This window comes from Argentina silus (assembly GCF_951799395.1).
Source record: "Argentina silus genome assembly, chromosome: 8".
Lineage (NCBI taxonomy): Eukaryota > Metazoa > Chordata > Actinopteri > Argentiniformes > Argentinidae > Argentina > Argentina silus.
In genome coordinates, this window is record NC_139662.1 from 19577903 (window position 1) to 19598942 (window position 21040).

The following is a 21040-nucleotide window of genomic DNA, read 5'->3' on the forward strand; positions in this document are numbered from 1 at the left end:
GATGTCCCCTCCCAGACAGTTCCTACAAACCCCATTCATGAACCTCCCTTTGACGTAGCTGGAGGATCCCGCCTCATCAGAGATGTTTAACTTATGATTGACACTAGGCTGAACATATCAAGTGGAAAGTACAGTAAAGCCACTGGGTGGTTGGGGGGGAGCCTTTTAGCATCAGCAAGTCGGCACCAGCATCAAATCAATTCGAGGAACGCAGCACTTTCTTCAAGCCATTTGTCCTGTCAGATAAATGGTTCGATATATCCTGATTTTTTTGGTACGTATTGGTTGATAGCTTCTCCGTGGTATTAGTTTGAGGGAGTACATTTAGCGAGCCACATCAATTTGAAGCGTTACCTAGTCGCTAAGCTAGCTAGCTGGCTAGCAAGCAAATGTCAGCCCGTCCACGCAACGGTTGGAAGCCAATTTGTCCATGTTGACTTAGTGTATGAGTCACTGTCACTACCCAGCTAATCTGTCAAGACCATTTTCACAGACAGGGGGAATATTATCTGTAATTTGCTATGTTGTTATGCTCAATTATGTGTGTTACAATTTGCACGCTCAGGCTGCCAACAACAAATTAGTAATTTTCATCTTTCACCTCAACCCTCAGAGCCCAGACCTCAGTCCCGACCTGAGCCCCTGGGTGTATTCGGTGAGGTGAGGTGAGACATACATTTAACTGAATTAAAATAACATGCCCCCTTTGTCCACATGGCAGACAGACCTGTTCTTCTCGTTCTACACTTCCCATCCTCCTGAACACGCCCCTGAGCGCATCCGGAAAATATAGGCTCATTAAACTATATTTTAATTCACTATTTTGGTTGACCGTCACCTGTCAATACTTAGTTGTACAATTACTCTATCTTTCCCAACCTCTAACTGTTTCGGGATCAGTTTCAGTGAGAGCTGTGTGGCGTGCACCACAAGATCCTTAAACAACAGTTATTCTCTTTTTATTCACTAGAGGGCAGCATTGCATGTCTTTCGATGGTGTTATGAAATCAAGGGTTTCCGTGTTCTTCAGGCCTGACTTCACCAAATAGGCTGCACGAAACCCTTCGTCCTTACCAGGTTCACAACGACATGTAGTCATGTTTGTCTTCACGTTTCCATTTATTCACATGGCCACATTCTAGGACAGTTAATGGTGCTTTAAGTTACAAGCACAGAATTCATGATTATTTTTCACCTCTTCAGGGGGTGTGACCTACTTCAATTCACAAACCTTGTGCTAGACATGTGCTGCTAGCCAGTTATTGTGAATTATTTACAATTTTCTCAAAGCACATGATGCAGCCAGAAGGTTGTTTGTAGCGTAGACACACACACACACACACACACACACACACACACACAACCTGTTCTGTTCAGGTCTTTCATTACAAATTGCCCTGCTTTTACACACACGTTTTGGTGTAGCTCATCTCACTTGGAGCATTAATAATGAACTAGCATTTTGGTAATTAATTAGGGCATGTCCCTCTACGCCTATAGCTCCGCTCAGGAACGACAAAGGTCTACACTGCCCCAATGTGAGCTAATACTTGGAGTGTATATAACGATTAGTTACCTTTTCAATTTTTAATGTATCATTTTAGAATAATCTTTCATGTTTTTGTCCCCCTATTGAAAAACATTATTGTTCATTCAGTGTAATTATACTTGCAAAAATGTCTTTTCGGCCTTACCTTTTTTAGGCTATAGCTAAATGTCTATTTTTATTTTTAATTATACGTTTGAATTTAGCTGTAACCAGATGAAAAGAGTTGTCGAAATATACTTTAAAATCAAGCCCTTTAAATAGGCCTTTATATTGAATTTACTTTGTACTGTACTGTAACTTGTTTCCTTTTAAACTCTCATCTTTCTATTTAATCTGGGCATCTGTTTTGTTGTTCATTGATTTGATACATTATTGTTTTAAATATATTTTCAACTGATTCTCAGTGACATATTTACTGGCCTACGCTAAAATTATAGTACAGTTTTTATGTCCATCGCTGTCCTTGTTTTGGTGAAAAACTAGCCTAAGTGCCCACTCTCTTCCCTGAAGACGGTTGAAGGAGGGAGGGGTTTAGACAAAGGCCCTACACAAAAAAATGGAGGCTTGAGCAGAGCAGCCATGGTGTCCTGTTTTTCATTTTCTACATGCTCTCAGTTCTGCTATATAACCCTTCAAAATAAAACAACTTGCAGCAGATGCAACCTTAGGTAACTATATGACATTGTTTATGTGGGTTCTTTACGTCAAAGAAATGCTAAATGTATTATTTTTGTGATTTGGGCCTAGCTCTCTCTCTCTCTTTTTTCTCTCCCTGTCTCTCCCGCACTCAGAGCTGCTCCTGCCTGCGCTGAACAAAGATAATTACTCAGGAAACGCTTCGGCCAATCGTATGCGGCCTTACATCCTGCCTGTGAGAAAGGGGCCAGTCAGGGCCTGGCTTACATCAGACGGGCCTGATCGCCTTGCCTGAAGAGCGGAGCCTTCCCCGGCTGAAGGCTGAGAGTGTCCTCCATGTTTTATAAGTGTTGACATAACAGTGTGTCAGGCAGCCATGCATCCACAGAGGTAAGCCCAGTCTCTTTATCTAAACTCTGATTGCAACATTCCTTCCTCCTTGTGTTCTTTGTTGTGACTGTTTCTGTTTTAACATGAATGTGAATACCTGAAATCACAGTTTGGTTTCCCCACAAGGAGGAGGGGTTGGGGGTGGGGGAGGCCTTGTAGGGCCTATACTCCACAGAGCTGGGGTGGGGGGTTGGGTAAAGACTCACCCCTGCTCCCTCTCTGTGTAACAGGGTCACATGAGTGCCCTGAACAGCCAGGCTGCCATGCTGTATTGCAGAGTGGAACCATGGCAAATCTTTTTTTCTTTTCTTTTTATTATGCAAAATAGTGTGTGAGATGCATTGAAAAGGCCACTCTTATCTTCTCTCTGCTGCTCTGGCCTGGTTCTGTGATGGCAGAGAGGATGGGGGGGGGGGATGGGTGGCATAGGAGGATGGGGGAGGGGAGGAGGTAGAAGAGGAGCAGAGGGGGGACGACGTTGGGGTCGGGTGGGGGAGATATGTACCCTTTGTAAGCAGATTGCCTTCATTGTTGTGGTCTTCTGTGTCATGCCAGGCCACAGAATGGATGCAGGGGCAACAGATGTGCCTGTTGGGGAAACTGGGGGGGGGGGGGGGGTCTACAGGAAGGGGCTGATGGCTAACTGAACACTGGTTGCATGTGAAGTGAGGTCAGGGGACAGACAGAGGGGAGGGTAAATATAATATTGTGGAGATGTCAGAATTTTCTTTGCGGATTTCAGATCCTGTATTTCTTCTTCGCCTTTTAACACAGTCACAAACAAATCAGCAACTGGCGCGGGAAGACGGACAAAATATTTTGATTACAATTCTTACCAGCCCCCTCCGCATTTGAACAGTCTTCTGAGTTCATCCAGTTGTCCTAACTGGTAAAGCGATTGTCTGAGGGGGAATCTTAAAATTGTACTCTTTCGTTTCGACATCTCTTTTCTTCCTCCCCACAATGCTAGATGTGAGGAGGTTTTTGAGGCTGCTTGTATATAGGGGTTTCAGCTTACGGCCCAAGGCCCTCAGTTTACAGCCTGGTGCTACGTTGGCTGAAAAACACTCCCTCGTAAAAGGGCTTCCTCTACAGTCTGCACCTCAAACAGCAGCCATTTTGTGTTCAGAGCTCCTCAGGGGGAAAGTTCTAGCTGCCCCTCTACAAACCAAACTGCCTCTTAGAGAAGCACTACATGTTTTGATTTTTGATAGTGTGCCTTTAGATTGCCTGGCGGTGTGTTTGGCTTTAAACTCTACTCTCATTTGTCTGTTTGCGAGCTTGTTTTCTCCCTCTCCGTGGCGCTGCTCAGGGCCTCTGACCTATTTTTAGCTGCAGAGACAAAAACACCATTGATATGCTGCTTCAATTAAAAACCGGATTTTGACGGTTTTGAAAGAGTTGGGCTAAGAAATTCCTTTTGACTTTTTTGTTGTTGTTGCAAAATCTAACCCGGTGTCAAACAGATTGGATTTTCTCTGCTTCTTTGCAAGTGAATCTGAGTTTGGCTCAGCATGAAGTGTCATCTCCTGGTGGTAATGCCATGCACACCATCATGTTAGCTTCCTCTTTTACTGTGGTTAAAGGTTACTCCCAGGCACAAAACCGAAACTTAACCAAACAGCCAAATATTATATAAGCCTAATGCATTCAACACGCATTCGGTGAAGTTGGAATATCAGACAGTTTGTCCTTGGTAATGTCATGATTCCAGTGGCAGGTTGTCTTTAGGAAATCGTCTGGGGCTGTCCGGATTAGCTGAGGCAATGATACTTGTAAACTGGACACCATCGCTCCAAGGGGGTTGGTTGGCAGGCCAGTAATTCACTGCTCATAGTATTAAAAAAACACGTCCAAGAGGCTGTTTAAAATCCCCCAACGGTTCATTCAGTCATGCTCCAAAACAGATATGATAACACTGAGGGAAATGTACACTGTCTTAATGCAGGGGAAATCTCTGCATTGCAGCAGAAATGTTTTTTAAGAGGGAAGCTTGCACACAGTGATCCGTGTGGCATACCACAGCCGACCAATCATGTTCCGCCTCTGCAGACCCTCCAACCAATTACAGCAGCAGCCGAGGTTAAAGATTGACAATCGCAGTGAGAGCGGCAGGGAGAGCAAGGGCCTTCTGGAAAATTCCACAGCCATCTTTGTTTCATCCTTCTCAGCCCAATGTAAAAACCAGGCTGAAGGATTTTCTTACATATTCTGTGCTTTTAAACAAGGTATGCTATAAATGTCAATTATCTATGTTGAAGAAGAACATGTTGTTTGGTTAAGCAATAAGGATAAAAAAGGAATTACGTTAGTAATGGACTGTATTGAAATATTTTTTGCAGTGATTAGAATGTAAAATATTGACAAATCCCTGGAACTTCCAATGTTGACTTGGCCTAAAATAACGACATTTTATATTCTTTAAAGGGTGGACGGTTAGGAACTGTGAACCTAATAGAGGAAAAAACAGGGTTTTTGATATGTTATGTATATCTGATTTGTGTGGGGGTGTGGGTGTGTGTGTCACTGGCCATTTCCCTCAGTGGCACTCCTCTCTGGAGGTCAGAGGCTTCAGGGCGGCTGGTTGTTTCTCCATCAACAACAACACTGATCCCCTGTGGATTAAAGGACGTGCTACCAGCACATGCATACAGAACAATCCTGTTCTAATGGCACCACTCCCACACCACACAGTATAGCAGGGATTCCATTTGAAGCCCTCACCTCTCTGTAGGAGATCATTCAAAGCACCGGTGTATCTTTATATATATATCTATATATATCTATCTATATATATATAGATATAGATAGATATACACAGCATATCCTCCTTGAAGACAAAAATAACAGCTTTTTCATATTCTGTCTTTATTCCCCCACAGTGTGTCTCTCCTTCTCACACTGACTGAACTGTAGCCTTATTCTTCGACAGCACTGCGAACAGTGAAGGCGAAACCTGAAGACGAGGTAAAACGGATAAGACTGATCTCCCATTAACTGGATTTCTCCTCTCCCTGTGTCTCCCTCTCTGCACCCCGGCCGCGTAGGTTGTTGGGCTTAACGGTGTTTTGGTGTTTTGATGTTGCAAACTGTAACCTTCGACGGATCTCCTGGTTCTCTTGCATGGATGTGCCAGAGCCTGCGACTGAGCCCTAGTGTGGGGGATGGGGGAGAGGGGGGAGGGGAGCAAGCTGTGGCCTCCCATTTTCTGTGATGAGAAAACCCTGCTTGTCTCTCTCAGGAGTGGAATCTCAAGGCACAGAGTCAGTGTGGTGTTTTTTTTTTCTCCCCCCTCCACCAGGCATTCCTTGCAGGGAGGGGTTGTTGTTTGTCAATGTCATCCCAGATTTTGTTCTTCTGGAATATTCCATGAGCCCGATGAAGATTATTTTTGCTTCTATCTGCTCTTGTATGATTTTGGCAGGCTTATGGAATGCAGCTCCTGATCTGAAAAATGCCCTCTGGAAGAACACATTTTAGGCTAGCAATATCTGTTGAGCCAGAAGCTGAAGGATCAGGTGGTTATTCTCTGACTTTGGCTGGTCTGTAGGCCAATGTTTTATTTTTTAGATAATAAAGAGTGTGATCCTTGGTGCCTCATGCAGGGGCTGGTTACAAACTCTCTCAGTGCTCGAGCACACGTAGCGCGCGCGGGGGGGTTGGCTAACGTTAGCTCTCTTTCATGTGGGCCTCTCGCGTTGACTCTGTCCGGAACAGGAAGGCCTCGGAGGGGTTAGTCTGTAAGCATGTTTAAACAAGACTCTCACAGGCTGGCTTCTCTCCTTTTTTTTCCTTTTTTTCTTTTTGTTTCTAGTTCATCTTGTTGACCGACCTTCTACTTCTGATTATCCGAATGACCTGAGTCGTTATGGATGATGTCAGTTGGCTTGTTTGCATGTGTCAGTTGGTTTGTTTGCTCATGATGTAGCCTGCTTGTTTATGTACCAAATGTTACAAAGAAATAGTTAAGATTGGATCATCTGTGTTTGGGCTGCAGCAGGATCATTGATTGACTGCGTTGTTAAGAATGAGATTTGATTACAAATGATCAATGTCTCTGATTTGCTTTGATGAGTAGGACATCACAGTTTATAGGGCAGGTTTTTCTGGGTCAGTAGGTTTAGTTAACGGTGTCTTTTACAGTTAAGTGCTCAAGCTTGAGTGCATCTAGATGAAAGGCACTCTGGGTCAGAACGATTCTACCCTCCTTTCTCTGCCACTGTTTGTCCTTCTTCCTCTTGATGTTGAGCAATGTTGACATCGACTCTTTAGATAACCTTGCCTCTAGGAAAATACCTCTGGACCCCACTGCTAAACGTGTTAAAGAAAGATACATTCTTGTATTATATTATTGTGTCAAAGGTTTTCCCTGTCTCGTGCTCACCTGAACCTAGAGGTTCACTGGCCTCACATCCACTGCTTCCAGGACCAGGGCTGGAACCTTCAGCCTGGACTGGTGGACTACTGAAGTGTGTGACCTGTTGTGGGTCCTGACGAGGGTTTCTTAAAGCAGAGGATGAATAGGACGACATCCTTGGAACGAAGCCCTCTGTGGCCCTGACAAAGGAGGGGCTGAACTCTCAAAGAACCCCATTCATCACCAAGGGTCCCTCTTTCTTCTCCTCCTTTTTTATCCTGAGAGGAAATGAGATGAGAACGGAACTAGGGACACAAAAAACAGGGCATGGATTTGGGCGTTGGATTTGTGAGTGGATGAAGACATATTTTCCATATATATATATATATATATATATATATATATATATATATATATATATATTATATATATTACTTTTTATTGAATGCTTTAGCCTATAGTTTGATATTGATTGATACAGCAGGAATAGAATAGGAATATTTTCTGTGGAATTCTGATGTTGAATTAGCTGCTCTGAACATGGCTGTGAACAGGCCTGTGTCATCAGCCTAAGCCTTTGGCCAGTCCCAACAACGACTCCTTAGAGCTTTTGATCTGGTGCCAATGGCTTCCAGGAATATGGCGAAGAGGCTTGGGGGCACCCGTTGTTAGCTGGAGTTTGACTTCCCACTGAGACGCCTTCTCTTTAACAGTCACTCATCTTTTACTGAGCGTAGTTTATTTTACTCGATGAACATTACACTGAGGTGTCAGTATCCGTTTCTGAGACATTTATATGTTTGTTAACAACTTTCTCCTCCAATCGCCGAGGTGCCAAGCTGTTGGTGGGCAAAGTAGGATGTGAACATTGGTGCGTCAGAATGAATTCAATGCAGACCTTTGTGTAACTGAAGCCCTTTGCCTCTCCTCTCTCTCTCTCTCCTGGAGGACAGGGACACATCCTCTCGGTTGGATGGCGTTATCTGTTGTGGTGAAGCGTATATTGTGCCCAACTGAATAAAGAGCTGTTGCCATGGAGATTCTCTCCAGTGGCGTTCCATGGAACATAAACATGCACCACCTGAAGTTTGCCTGACTTGTAATTGTGGTATTTTAAAAAGCACTGAATGGTTTGATGATGCCCATGCCACTGTCCAACTCCAGCCGGGTTGCACTTCAGGTTGACATGCCTCCAAAAATGTATTGTGTCCCAGTGAAGCAGGCACAAGGTAACAATGACGAAACGGCAATGGAAACTTGCGGAAACTCTGGTGACTTTGTCCTGTGGGACTATGCCTTAGGTGGTGTTCAGCTTGTTTACCGTGTGACGGATTTGTTACGTGAACACCATTTGTGACTCTCTCTCTCTCTCTCCTCTCTCTCTCTCTCTCTCCCGCTCTTTCTCTGTGCCTTCGTTCCCTGCTCTGCAGTCTGGCTGAGGAGGAGATAAAGACAGAGTCTGATGTGGTAGAGGGGATGGACGTGTCCACGCGATGCAAAGGTAAGAGCAGGCCCTGGCCTCATCCGTTGAAACAGACTGACGTTTTAGAGCAGGCTGTTTTTGAGCACGAAGAGCGTATTCAAGTTTTTAGCAGGAACAATGTATGCACTCCTGACCTTACCAGAGCTGTAACGAGTTGTTATTCGTGGTGGTGATCTCTTGCAGCTGCACAGAGAAGCCATTGTGCGTGTTAAGGGTTTGTACCAATTTGTATAATGTATCAACAACTACCTCGGCCAATGTTTTAGCATGGGTTCACAAACTCATGCTGTGAGGTTTTTGGTCCTCGTTTACGAGAGATCCCTCACAACACAGGCCCTACAGTATGACGGCTTGACTCTATGCTTTCTTAAAAAAAAAAGACAAAAGATAGGCCTCACTGCCTCTGACCTTTGTGGAAGTGGAGCCTTGATTTCCATGCTTCTCCTTGCATTGCTTAGTGAGCAGAGTGAAACGCGAGATGCTCAGGCTTTGCATAGCTTTTGCTTTACTAAGAAAGGTGTTGTTGTTGTTGAAACAGAGAGGATGAAGCCTGTCTCGACCTCACATGGTCTCTGCCACTAGGCTGGCGACCTCAGGCTCCTAGGCCCTCCCTTAAGCTCCCCTATAAGCTCTCCATAGTAAGGACGTGGGTTAGTGAGTGACCTGGTTTGCCCTCTCTGTGCCCTGTGACCAGTCCCTGACCCCGGGTCCGCAGAGCGGGCACTGGCACCCCAGAAGAGGAAAGTACCCAGTCCCAGCCCTACCCACTCTTCCAATGGCCACTCCCCTTCAGACACCTCCCCCAGCCCCCTCAAAAAGAAGAAAAAACCTGGGGCTTTCCACAGCAACAGCAAAGACCAGGTAAGGGGTGTGGGAGTGTGTGTTTGATGCCAAGATGGGTATGAGTGTGTGTGCCAATATTTAACACTTATTCTACCCCATGTCTGAAAGTGAGGCGGCTGCATGATGACATTATGCAATCATGCATATCAAAGACTTAATTGTTGTGTGTGTGTGTGTGTATTATGAGAATTAATGATTGAATGTGAACTTGACGGCTCTGATGATTAATAGTCACAATAATGACAATAAGGATTACATTTAAGAATAGTATTGAGTGCCTTCCAAATGTAGCCTATTTTGCTGATTGACTCCCATGTATTGTGAATGCTTTGTTTTTACATGCATGACACATATGATCCTTGAATTGGGTTCCACTGACTGATGAACAAGTCACATGTTCTGAGCCGGCACCATGTGTTGGTCAGGATTGTGTCTTGTTCACTGATTGGTTCTTCAGGTGTCAAGCATGATGCCCAACACAAGACTTGCAGCGTACGTAGGATGCAGCGTACGTGTTTAACGTTTCAGATAGAAATGTCATGAGTAGAGCCGACGTGCGCCTTCACTCTACATGCCAGAGAGCAATGTCTGTTCTAGAAATCACATTTCTATCTGAACGTTTCGCAAAACACTGTGCCCTTCTGAACGCAGCCTTGTAGGTCCACTGGGGAACTTCACCATTCAAAATTAAGCGCTAGAGTCATGTGGGTGACTTCTTAAAGGTTGTGATAATTTGATGGATATACGAAACCACCGCTTACTGGTTTGAAGAACGATTGCGTTACTCTACAGTCATATCAACCAGCAGTCTTGTGTTTGGTTCCTGCTTTATTTTTGCCTTACACATCGCTTACCCTGCCTTACTGCCACTGTGGGATTCTCTGTGTTTTTGTTGCACTGCTCCTTTTGTGTTTGTTTCTGCGTGTGTTTTGAAACCCGCCCCCCTTGTTTCTCTTGCCTGCATTTCAGTCAGAGCTAAGACATGGTCCCTTTTACTATGTGAAGCAGCCATCACTCACCACAGACCCTGTTGATGTTGTACCGCAGGACAGCAGGAATGACTTCTACTGCTGGCTGTGCCACCGTGAGGGCCAGGTGCTCTGCTGTGAGCTCTGCCCGAGGGTGTATCATGCCAAGTGCCTCAAACTGCCAGCTGAGCCCGAGGGCGACTGGTTCTGTCCAGAGTGTGAGGTATCTCGCCCGTGTGTGTGCGCGTGTGGGTGTTTTTTTTACTAGATGTACGCGTCGCACGCGGGTGTGGTAGTGCTATTGTCGTTTCTACCGTAGGGTTAGGGTTAGGGTTAGCCTACCGTAGGCTTGTCAGCTAGCTCTTTGGGGGTGTTAGGCGGTGGGGCGTAGGATGTTAGGGGCTAACTCAAAGTACGCTAGGTCTGCCCCCGCCCCCACTTTAGTCTCCACAGATTTCTGTAGCCCCCCTGTCACCGATAGGTTATACTGTGTAGATTAAATAATCATTATATCCAACAGACCCAAGTGATGTAACCAAGTTACTGAGTTAGTATATTTATCCTAGTCCCTGTGCTTAGTAGTAGTAGTAGTTCTTTTAGTGTTTTATTAGTGATTTTTATCTGTTGTTTTAAGCTACACTGTCCTGACTTCATCCTTTTTGTAGAAAATCACTGTTGCAGAGTGCATCGAGACCCAGAGCAAAGCCATGACCATGCTGACGCTTGAGCAGCTCTCCTACCTACTGAAGTTTGCCCTCCAGAAGATGAAGCAGCCAGGGGTGAGTGGGCCATCTAACTGACACCGTCAAGGTGCACACTATACCTAGATTAAGCTTGGTCCTGGACTAAAAAGCATTCTTAGGCTTAATCTGTGTACCATGAAAACCAGCTCTACAGAACCTGTAATCCTAGATTGTCAATCATCATCCTCTCTAACCTTAAAGCTAGGATTACGGTCCCACTTGTAGTGTGAATTGACTCTTGAGTGGAGCTGCATTAATTTAGCTAACGCCTGTGTATGTCTCTTTCATTTACACTACATTTACATTTATTGTATTTAGCAGATGCCTTTATCTAAAGCGACTTACAACAAATATGTTTGTCTAAGTTAATGAATCATCTATCCATCAGTCATCATAAGAAAAAGTAATCTATGCTCGGACCAGGGGCTATTGGCAGTCACAATGCTAGCAGAAGGAATAATTACTTTTTTATTTTATTTATTAATTTATTTACAGTAGAGAAACTTGTACAGGGGATTAGTGGGGATGATGAAGTCTTTAGGAGGGACAATTAAGATGTAGCCTGAAGAGATGGGTCTTCAATTTACAGCAGAAGATAGGTAGTGACTCTGTAGTCCTGACAGCAGTGGGAAGCTCGTTCCACCAGCACCAGCTGAGGTGGAAGAGCGGAGTGATCGGGCAGGGGTTTGGGGGCTGACCATTGCTTGCAAGTAGGGAGGGGCTGTTCCCTTTGCTGCCCGGTAGGCGAGCACCAGGGTCTTGAATCTGATGCGGGCTGCTACCGGGACCCAGTGAAGGGTGAGAAGGAGGGGGGGTGACATGGGAGAATTTGGGGAGATTGAACACCAGACGGGCGGCAGCATTCTGGATGAGCTGCAGAGGCCTGATGGTGGAGGCGGGGAGCCCAGACAAGAGTGCGTTGCAGTAGTCAAGGCGAGAGATCACAAGTGTCTGGACCAAGAGTTGTGCTGCTTCTCTGGTGAGGAATGGACATATCCTTCTGATGTTGTGGATGAAGAATCTACAAGAGTGTGCTGTCGCTGTGATGTTCGCCGCACAGGATAAGTGATCGTCAAGGATCACCCCAAGCAGACATCCAAGCAGAAATGTCTGCAAGACACGCAGAGACACGTGTTGCCACCTGTGAGGGGGGAAAAACAGAAAGAGTTGAGTGTCATCTGCGTAGCAGTGGTAGGAAAAAAACGTGAGGAAATTAACAGTTGCCAAGAGATTTGGTATAGAGGGAAAACAGTAAGGGCGCTAGGACTGAGCCCTGGGGGACCTCAGGGGTGAGGGCTCGTGGACAGGACTAGCAGGGTAGCAGCCCCTCCCACCTAACCATCAGTTAACAACCAGACAGGTTTCACCACTCAATTCCAAATGTATTCGTCCTGGTCCAAGGTGAGCAGGTGAGTTAAAGACCTTGCAGAATAGTTTCAGGCCCTCCCACTAGAGATTGACAGCAATTGGCTTCAAACTGATAGCTTTCAACAGAAACTAGGTCCCAGAGCTTAAGCCGGGATAGCCACGGCAAAACACAGCAAAACTACCAGCAACACACTGACTTTAAACAAGATTAAATGAACTTACTGAACATGCTTCACCACTAAATTCCAAATGTCTTTCCCGGCAGACTGAGCCATTCCACAAGCCTGTGTCTCTGGAGCAGCACCCTGATTATGCAGAGTACATCTTCCATGCCATGGACCTCTGCACTCTAGAGAAGGTACCAGTTAAACCTTAGAATCCCCTCACAGAAAGTTGAGGAAAAATGACCATTTTGAGTTAACGTCAATATTGCCTTTGAAATGTTTGTCTTTGTCCAAATTGGGTGATTTTTTCCCTTCTTTATTTGTAGAATATCAAAAAGAAAATGTACGGCTGCACTGAAGCCTTTTTGGCGGATATGAAATGGATCTTGCATAATTGCATCATCTACAATGGAGGTAAGTCACAAACACATGCTACAGTTCAATGTCTGTACTCGTTTGTCCTGTGAATATACGTTTTTATTGACATGTTTTGACATGTCTTTTGGTTTTGTTCCAGGTAATCACAAACTAACAGCTACAGCGAAAGTCGTCGTCAAAATCTGTGAACATGAAGTAAGTGTCAATAACTTGACAATTGAATAGCCAGCTGTAGTTGTGTTTTGTTGATGTACACGTGTTCAAATAGTTTTCTCTCCCTCCCAAGTGTGAATTGACCATTTTAATGATCGCAAATTGACCATTTTAATGATAGCCAATTGACCATTTTAATGATAGCCAATTGACCATTTTAATGATAGCCAAACTGCTATGTTTTTCTTTCAGATGAATGAAATTGAGGTCTGTCCAGAGTGCTACCTATCCTCGTGCCAAAAGAGGGACAACTGGTTTTGCGAGCCATGTGTAAGACAATAGTTTCATCATCCCCACAAGGACTTTCAATCGCACTATGTAAATGTTAATGTGGGGATTTCCTCATACTAATTTTGCATAGATTCCCTGAATAGATATAGACTAGAATAGAATATACATGAACTGTATTTCTCTGTGCTCTCTTAAAACCTGTCTTTTGGCCCTGGGCCCTGTAGAGTCAACCCCATCCGCTTGTGTGGGCCAAGCTGAAGGGCTTCCCCTTCTGGCCAGCCAAGGCACTGCGGGAGAAGGACGGCCAAGTGGACGCCCGCTTCTTCGGACAGCATGACCGGTAAGAACAGCTTTTGGATGAAAGCAGGGAGTGAATATGAGTTTTCAGATGTATTATTATTTTATATCTTAGACTTGACAGGTTAAACCCAGCTTTTGGATGAAAGTGAGGATGTCTATTGATTTTCAGCATTATTATTTTTTACCTTAGACTCGTCCATACTGAGTGATGTTACTCTAGAGCCTTTTCTCAATTGTTAGGAACATGATTCCTCACGTCCTCCACTCTCTTCATCCTCAGAAAGCATTGGAGGAGAATATGTAAGGGGAGGAACCTAGATCTTCGCCTCCCAATGCGTTTTTAGTAGGACACAAGTGGAGGATGGAGGAGAGGATGCGAGGAGTTGTGTTCCTAACAATTGAGAAAAGGTTTCAGTATACTCTTAACACTAACCTGTCCTTTCTCTGCAGGGCCTGGGTTCCCATCAACAACTGCTACCTCATGTCTAAAGAGATTCCCTTCTCTGTGAAGAAGACCAAGAGCATCTTCAACAGCGCCATGCAGGAGATGGAGGTCTACGTAGAGAACATCAGAAAGAAGTATGGGGTGTTCAACTATGCGCCCTTCCGTACCCCCTTCACATCAAACAACCAGCTACAGATGCTGCTGGACCCATCCAACCCTGGCGCAGGGACCGTTAAGACGGACAAATCCGACAAGTTCCGCTTCAACTTCGACATGACCGCGTCTCCCAAGATGCTCCTGGGCAAGAGCTCCCTGTCGAGTGGGATGGGCCAGAGGATCTCCATGACGGACATGCCTCGATCTCCCATGAGCACCAACTCCTCTGTGCACACGGGGTCTGATGTGGAGCAGGACGGGATGGAGAGGGGACCGCGGAACCCCCCTTTTCACTACGGCATTGGCGAGGAGTCTATGGACTACACCGGTAATTAACACACCCGTGACTGCGTCGTTCCGGAGTGTGCACGCGCGCTCACAACGTTACGAATAGAAAGAAATGCGAAGCCGAGAGACACTATTCGCTGAATTCCAAATAACGCGAGAATCGTACATTTCCGAATGTTCCGAACATCTCACTCTGAACCACCTCAATAAGCGCTCAAGCTTCAAGTTTATTTAGTTTTAAAGTGTATTATAAGCAGGGTCTCAACACACACTGTACATCATATAAAAACAAAACACAATCCATAAATAAAAGCATACACAGTACATGGGGTACAGAGAAACATCAACATGAGGAATGGCTGTAGGGAGGGGGAACTGAAACCGGTAATCGTATACAGATCTAAAAAGGTGGGTCTTTTCTTGTCTAGCTCGATAAGAAAAGGCCCTGCCTCCACCTGTTTTCTTTTTGATGCGGGGAACGACAAGCAATCCAGCATCTTTAGATCAGAGGGTGGTGAGAGGGTTCGTAGGAGTTTTCAGATCTGCTAAATAATTGGGCGCAAGACTGTTTAGGGCTTTTAAATGTTAAAAACAAGACCCTGAAGTCAGTGTGCTGTTCTACTGGTAGCCAATGCAATTGTGATAAAACGGGTGATATATTTTCTTAGGTTCTTGTCAGCAGTTTGGACAGCTGATAACTAAGTTGCAGGTAACTAACACTTTATTGTTGTTGCTCTGGCCACAGCATCCCCTGCGTCGGTGAAGATGGGCCATGCAGGCAGCATGACAGGCAGCCCTAAGCCCTTCACTCAGAGTCTGGTGTCCAAGCAGGAGAGGACAGCTGGCACAGGGAGCATCCTCAACCTCAACCTGGGTGAGTCCCTCCCCCTCACCCCTCCTTTGGTATCACCTTGCAGGGTTCTCCCCAGGAGTTTTGAACAAGGAGGCGCTGGATTGCATTATCAAAATGGGCTGACCCGTGTGTATTCATGTCAAAATATGCTAAAAAAAAAAAAATACAGCTAAAGCACTGAATTAACTGAGGAACGTAATAATGTTTTGACTTGCGTATTTTCGGTTTTAACAAGAATGTCATTGGCGATCAAAGAGAGTTACTCTATCATTACTAAATATTAATTTGCTCTGAAATGTTGGCGTCTTCGCAGAGCCAAGTCGACAAGGTGGCGCGGTGCCTCTCTCACATTTTTTGAGGAGAACCTTGCCTTGTTGTTGTTGTTGTTGTTGGCACGGTGCGGCTCTCATGCCATCTGTTTAGTCACAGCAGTGGTATAAGAAATGAGACAGACGGTGTTCGGTTACCTGTTGGTCAAAATACTACATTGATCCATATTTGCATACCGTATAATCAAGCCAGGGTAGGGATCAGCAGTACTGTCATGTCCTGGGGCTGACTATTTCATGGGTTCTCTCAGATCGTGTGAAGGCTGAGATGGACCTGAAGGAGCTGAGTGAGACTGTGCTGCAGCAACAGCAGCAGCAGCAGCAACAACAAGGGCTGCCGGTCCTCCTTGCCACCCCCAAGAGGCCCACCAGGAGTCTGGACAAGACCATCGAAAGCTGCAAGGCCCAACTGGGTACATATGCACACATGCACACACATACATACATACAGACACACACACACACACACACACACACACACACACACACACACTACACTAGTGGAGGCTGTTGGAGGTAGAATGCCATGCATTATAATGAGCCCCGTCCTTCGATTTCTACCTCCACTAGCCTCCCCTGCACTACACATACGCTACGCACATGGTTGGTTTGGTTTATCCCTGGCATTGGCTCAAAACTCAGATTTAGGATGACATTGTAACAACTCTTTAATCCCCCATCATTTATCTAATGTGTCCAGAATAGCTGTTCTAATTTGATGGTCTGCAAACAATAGCTCTTGTAATGACGTAACATGTAAAAACCATTGAGTCATGTTTTTTTCTCTCTCTGTAGGTATAGATGAGATCTCAGAGGATGTGTATAAGGGTGTGGAACACAGTGACTCTGAGGATTCCGAAAAGTCTGACTCCAGCGACAGCGAGTACCTTAGCGACGAGGAGCACAGGCTGAAGAGCTCCGCCCATGACGACAAGGACAGAGCGGAGAGGAAGAGGCCCAGAGTGAACGTCCTGGGAGAGGACAAGGAGGGGGTCCCGAGGATGGGGGACAAAACCACCCCTGTACCCATGCTCAAAGACAAGCTGGGCAGCAATGGCCCGGGCAGAGACGCCCAGGAGAAGCCCAAGACGACGTCCCAAGCTCAGCCTCCTTCGAACAGGCCAAAAGGCCCGGAGGAGAGGAGGGCGGCCGCCCCCTCTGCCTGCGCTGGCCCAGACCAGGACTCAGACTCAGAGAGAGAGCTGGTGATTGACCTGGGGGATGATCAGGGGGGCCGCGATCGCAAGAGAGCCAGGAGGGAGCCGGTGGCTTCAGCTGCGAAAGCTATGAAGGAGCCCACAGGCGGCAAGCTGGAAGGTGAGGGCTTTCATGTGTGTCCTAGAGTTGTATTATGAGATGCTTTGTAATGACTTAATGCCTCAATGTTATGAGAACCTTTGGGGAACAGCGCTTCTTATTTTGTCAACATCTAAACTGTTTGACCCATTTTCTCCGATCAGGCAAATTTCCCTCAGCCGCCACTGTGGCTGCCCCTCCAGCACGAGAACCCTCCTCCACCACCTCCTCCAACCCCTCTCAGCCCTCCATCCCTGCAGCCCTCAACCTGGTCTCCACCACAGCCTCTGGCCAGCCCAATGTAACCCCCTCCACCACCACCAACCCCTCTCCCGCCTCCTCCACCTCCGCCCCTACCCTCTCTGCAGCAGCCTTGGCCGCCTCAGCTGTGAAGAAACAGCGCCCTCTGCTGCCCAAAGAGACGGCTCAGGCAGTGCAGCGCGCTGTGGTGTGGAACCCCACCAACAAGTTCCAGACGTCCTCTCAGAAGTGGCACATGCAGAAGGTGCAGCGGGAGCAGCAGCAGGGGGACACGCCCCCTCCAACACCGACGCCAGCACAGACAGTCAGCCCACAGCCACTGCAGTCACAGACACAGTCACAGTCACAGCAGTCTTCCTCTAGCACACGCTACCAGACCAGGCAGGCAGCAAAAGGTACACATACACGGTCACAATGCACTAAAAACAACACACACACACACACACACACATACACGCACACATACACACACACCTCAACTGTATGTTTGTTTACTTTTGAAGTTGAATGAAACTGCTCTTATATCACTGACAACAAACAGCGACAATTATCTGCTATTTCATGTAGTTAGGTATTTATGAGACTGGTGAACACATGCAATTAATCTGAGCAGCACACACACATACATACACATACTCTCTTTCAACTCTACAGTATGTTTGTTTTTGAGCTGAAGTTGAATGAAAGTGCTCTGGGCATATAAAGAATCTTTAATTGAAATGTTTTTTCCCAGCAGTGCAGCAGACAGATGCCCCCTCGAAAACATCCACCTCGTCAATTACCTTGGTTACATCATCGAGCACCTCCTCTTCCATGGCAGGAGACTTCCCAATCCCCACGGGCTCTGACGATGTAGCGGCAGACATAGCCAAGTACACCAACAAAGTAAGTCAGCAGCACGATCTATGAATTCTATAGGACAACACATTTACATTTTTGACATTTAGCAGACGCCTTTATCCAAAGCGACTTACAACAAATACATTTGTCTAAGTAAGTGAATCATCTATCCATTAGTCATCGTAAGAAAAAGAAATTTATGCTAGGACCCAGGGGCCATAGGCAGTCACAATGCTAGAAGGAAGAATTACTTACTTTTTCCTTTATTTTTTTTATGAATTTATTTACAGTAGAGGAACTTGTACAGGGGGGTAGTGGGGATGAAGAGGTCTTTAGGAGGGACAGTTCCAGGACAGTGAAAAAAACCCACTGGTGTTGAATGAGTCAGTGATGCCACACCAATGTGCCAAGCTGAATATGGATAGTTTATAGATTCCCCAAAGAAATGTTATGTGTCTAGAATGGATAAAAGTAAACTGAATAAAACCGTGGACACCCGTGGTCAACCTGTGGTATTGAGCGGTCTTACCTGAACCTTTCAGATGATGGACACGATTAAAGGGACGATGACGGAAATCTACAACGACCTCTCCAAAAGCACATCGGGAAACACCATCGCAGAGGTGAGGGCTGCATTGAACAGTCTTTGGTGTGAAGTGAATACAGAGCACACAATCCTCCCGTACCACCGTGCTCTTTGGTAACCGTTGTCATGCTTTTGCCCAGATCCGACGGTTGAGGATAGAGATTGAGAAGCTTCAGTGGCTTCATCAGCAAGAGCTGTCAGAGATGAAGCACAACCTGGGTATGTTTCCCTTGCCCTTTTCTTCACACATCACCTTTTAGATTAGTATAATTGTATAATGTATGCCGTTTAGCTGACGCTTTTATCCAAAGCAACCTAGATTGCAGTGAGTGCATACATTTCAGTATGTATGGTCCCAGCAGGAATCAAACCCACAACCTAAGCGTTGTTAGCGCCATGCTCTACCAACTGAGCCACAGAGGGACCACTTACTAATTGTGTGGACCACATACTAATTGTATGTTTTTCTCGCAGAGTAAGTGGGTGTCTGCCTGCCTATCCATATGTGCATATCCAACATTACTGGTATGTCTGTCTCTCTCTGACTGTCTGTCTGTCCTGTAGAGCTAACCATGGCAGAGATGAGGCAGAGCCTGGAGCAGGAGAGAGAACGGCTGGTGGCTGAGGTGAAGAAGCAGATGGAGGTGGAGAAACAGCAGGCGATCGATGAGACCAAGAAGAAGCAGTGGTGTGCCAACTGCAGAAAGGAGGCCATCTTTTACTGCTGCTGGAACACCAGCTACTGTGATTACCCCTGCCAGCAAGCACACTGGCCAGAGCACATGAAGTCCTGCACACAGTCAGGTATGTGTGTGTACACACACCCACCCTGTCAAGTTGGTAGATTTAGGTTGCTAGAGACAAACATGCCGGCCATGTCTGAATGCTCATCCTGTTTTGCGAGATTAGAAAGTTTTGCAGTGTTTTAACGAAATCGAGAGTGTGTTTAAAATGCCAGGATGTCGTCGTACTAGATTTGCGTTTCCATGTAGTATGAATTGCACTGCACGCTATTCAGGAAGTCCTTTCCCTTAGTCCCACTATTCAGTGGAGCATGTATGGAGGTAGACGTGGTTGAGCTACAGATGATAGTTTCTCAGTATGAATGTGGTGTCGTCCATTGACGGTGTTGCTTACTGAATACATTTTACTAAACAGTAGGCTCTGAATAGTATGTAGTATGGTGAGTATGTCGATACTTTTAGTAAACAGTAGGCAGTGTTGTTGGTTGTGTATGGCCACACACTCGTTCTCTTTGTCTCTCCATCTTGCTCTCAGACAAATGCTTGTGAAACTCTGAACTCATGTCTCCCTGTCCTCTGCTCCCACAGCATCAGCTCAGCAGGAACCAGAGGTGGAGCCAACCTCTGACCCCTCAGCCAAATCACCCCCCAACACCCAGCCCCCCCCATCTGGCACAGGACCCCCACCCGCAGACAAAGGCTCCTCCACTACCTGCGGCGTGGACAAGGGCAAGGACAGTGCTGGTGTTACTGTGCCCTAACCACTACACTGACTGCAGACTCGCATTTTTGACTCTAGAATCTTTGTCTGTAAAAACGTATGAGTAAAAGGACCTAATCTACCAGGAATGAAGATGTTAGACGAAGTCTCTCTTCAACCATCGAATCTGGGAATGTACAGCGAATCTCAGTATGAAACATCACAGAGGCATTATTACCAGACATGCGCCCACACCCTTCTATTAGTACAACATCCTACAGGGAATCTGCTGGCGTCTGGGCGTTTAACGCCGGGGACATTCCTTGAGTCATCCCCCCCCCCCCCGTCTTTTGTATTCAATGTCTGCTTCGTGATTTGGACATTTGAAATCATCCCTCTCCCTCCTCTTCAGAAAGTCTGTCAATGTGTATTCACTCATTTGGTCCTTGTTCATCTGAGTCTAAAAAGTAAAGAGTCTCTGTGTTGTCATAAACCCCTCTCCTCCGACACTCACTTTCTTTCTATCTCTCTCTCCATCTCTTTATTCTATTTGGGTCTACAGAAGATTGTATCAAAAGATCAGACCATGATGTTTTGTGCAACCTGACAACCATTTTAAACTTGAAACCTGTTATGCTGCTCTTAAAAGATACCCCCAAGACTGTTTTGATCGTGTTTTTTTTCTACCAGAATTAAAAGAAACAATGGTATCTCGTGTGCCAGCCAATTTGTAGGACAGTTTGTTACTTAAAATGTCTCTGTTCGGTTATTGTCATTACTGGTATTTTGAATAAAGTTGAAAGGGTTTCATCATTCTCTGCAGTTGACAGGGCATCTTTGGAAATGTGTTAGCAGTCTTCTTCAACACTTTCATTCTAGTATAAAGTTAGTAATCACACTCCCCTGTGTGTTTGTTATTG

At 45.8% G+C, this 21040-nt stretch overlaps 1 protein-coding gene across 5 annotated transcripts; it reads left to right on the plus strand.

Moving 5' to 3' along the window:
* Positions 1-159: 159 nt before the first annotated feature.
* On the plus strand, positions 160-20935 carry LOC310808286 (MYND-type zinc finger-containing chromatin reader ZMYND8-like). 5 transcript variants are annotated; one of them, XM_083675093.1, is made up of 22 exons: positions 160-274; positions 614-665; positions 2341-2575; positions 8363-8433; positions 9110-9276; positions 10228-10449; positions 10892-11005; positions 12603-12695; positions 12828-12915; positions 13019-13074; positions 13285-13362; positions 13548-13663; positions 14074-14552; positions 15258-15386; positions 15946-16107; positions 16490-17011; positions 17155-17646; positions 17985-18136; positions 18634-18714; positions 18818-18896; positions 19242-19481; positions 20009-20935. In XM_083675093.1, exons 3-22 carry the CDS (start codon positions 2562-2564, stop codon positions 20179-20181), a joined length of 3528 nt encoding a protein of 1175 aa, XP_083531219.1. In that variant the 5' UTR covers positions 160-274; positions 614-665; positions 2341-2561; the 3' UTR covers positions 20182-20935. The 5 variants fall into 5 exon arrangements, with proteins under 5 accessions (XP_083531219.1, XP_083531222.1, XP_083531223.1 ...); XM_083675096.1 differs by having other exon boundaries at positions 17988-18136; XM_083675097.1 differs by having other exon boundaries at positions 10306-10449.
* The last annotated feature ends 105 nt before the right edge of the window (positions 20936-21040 follow it).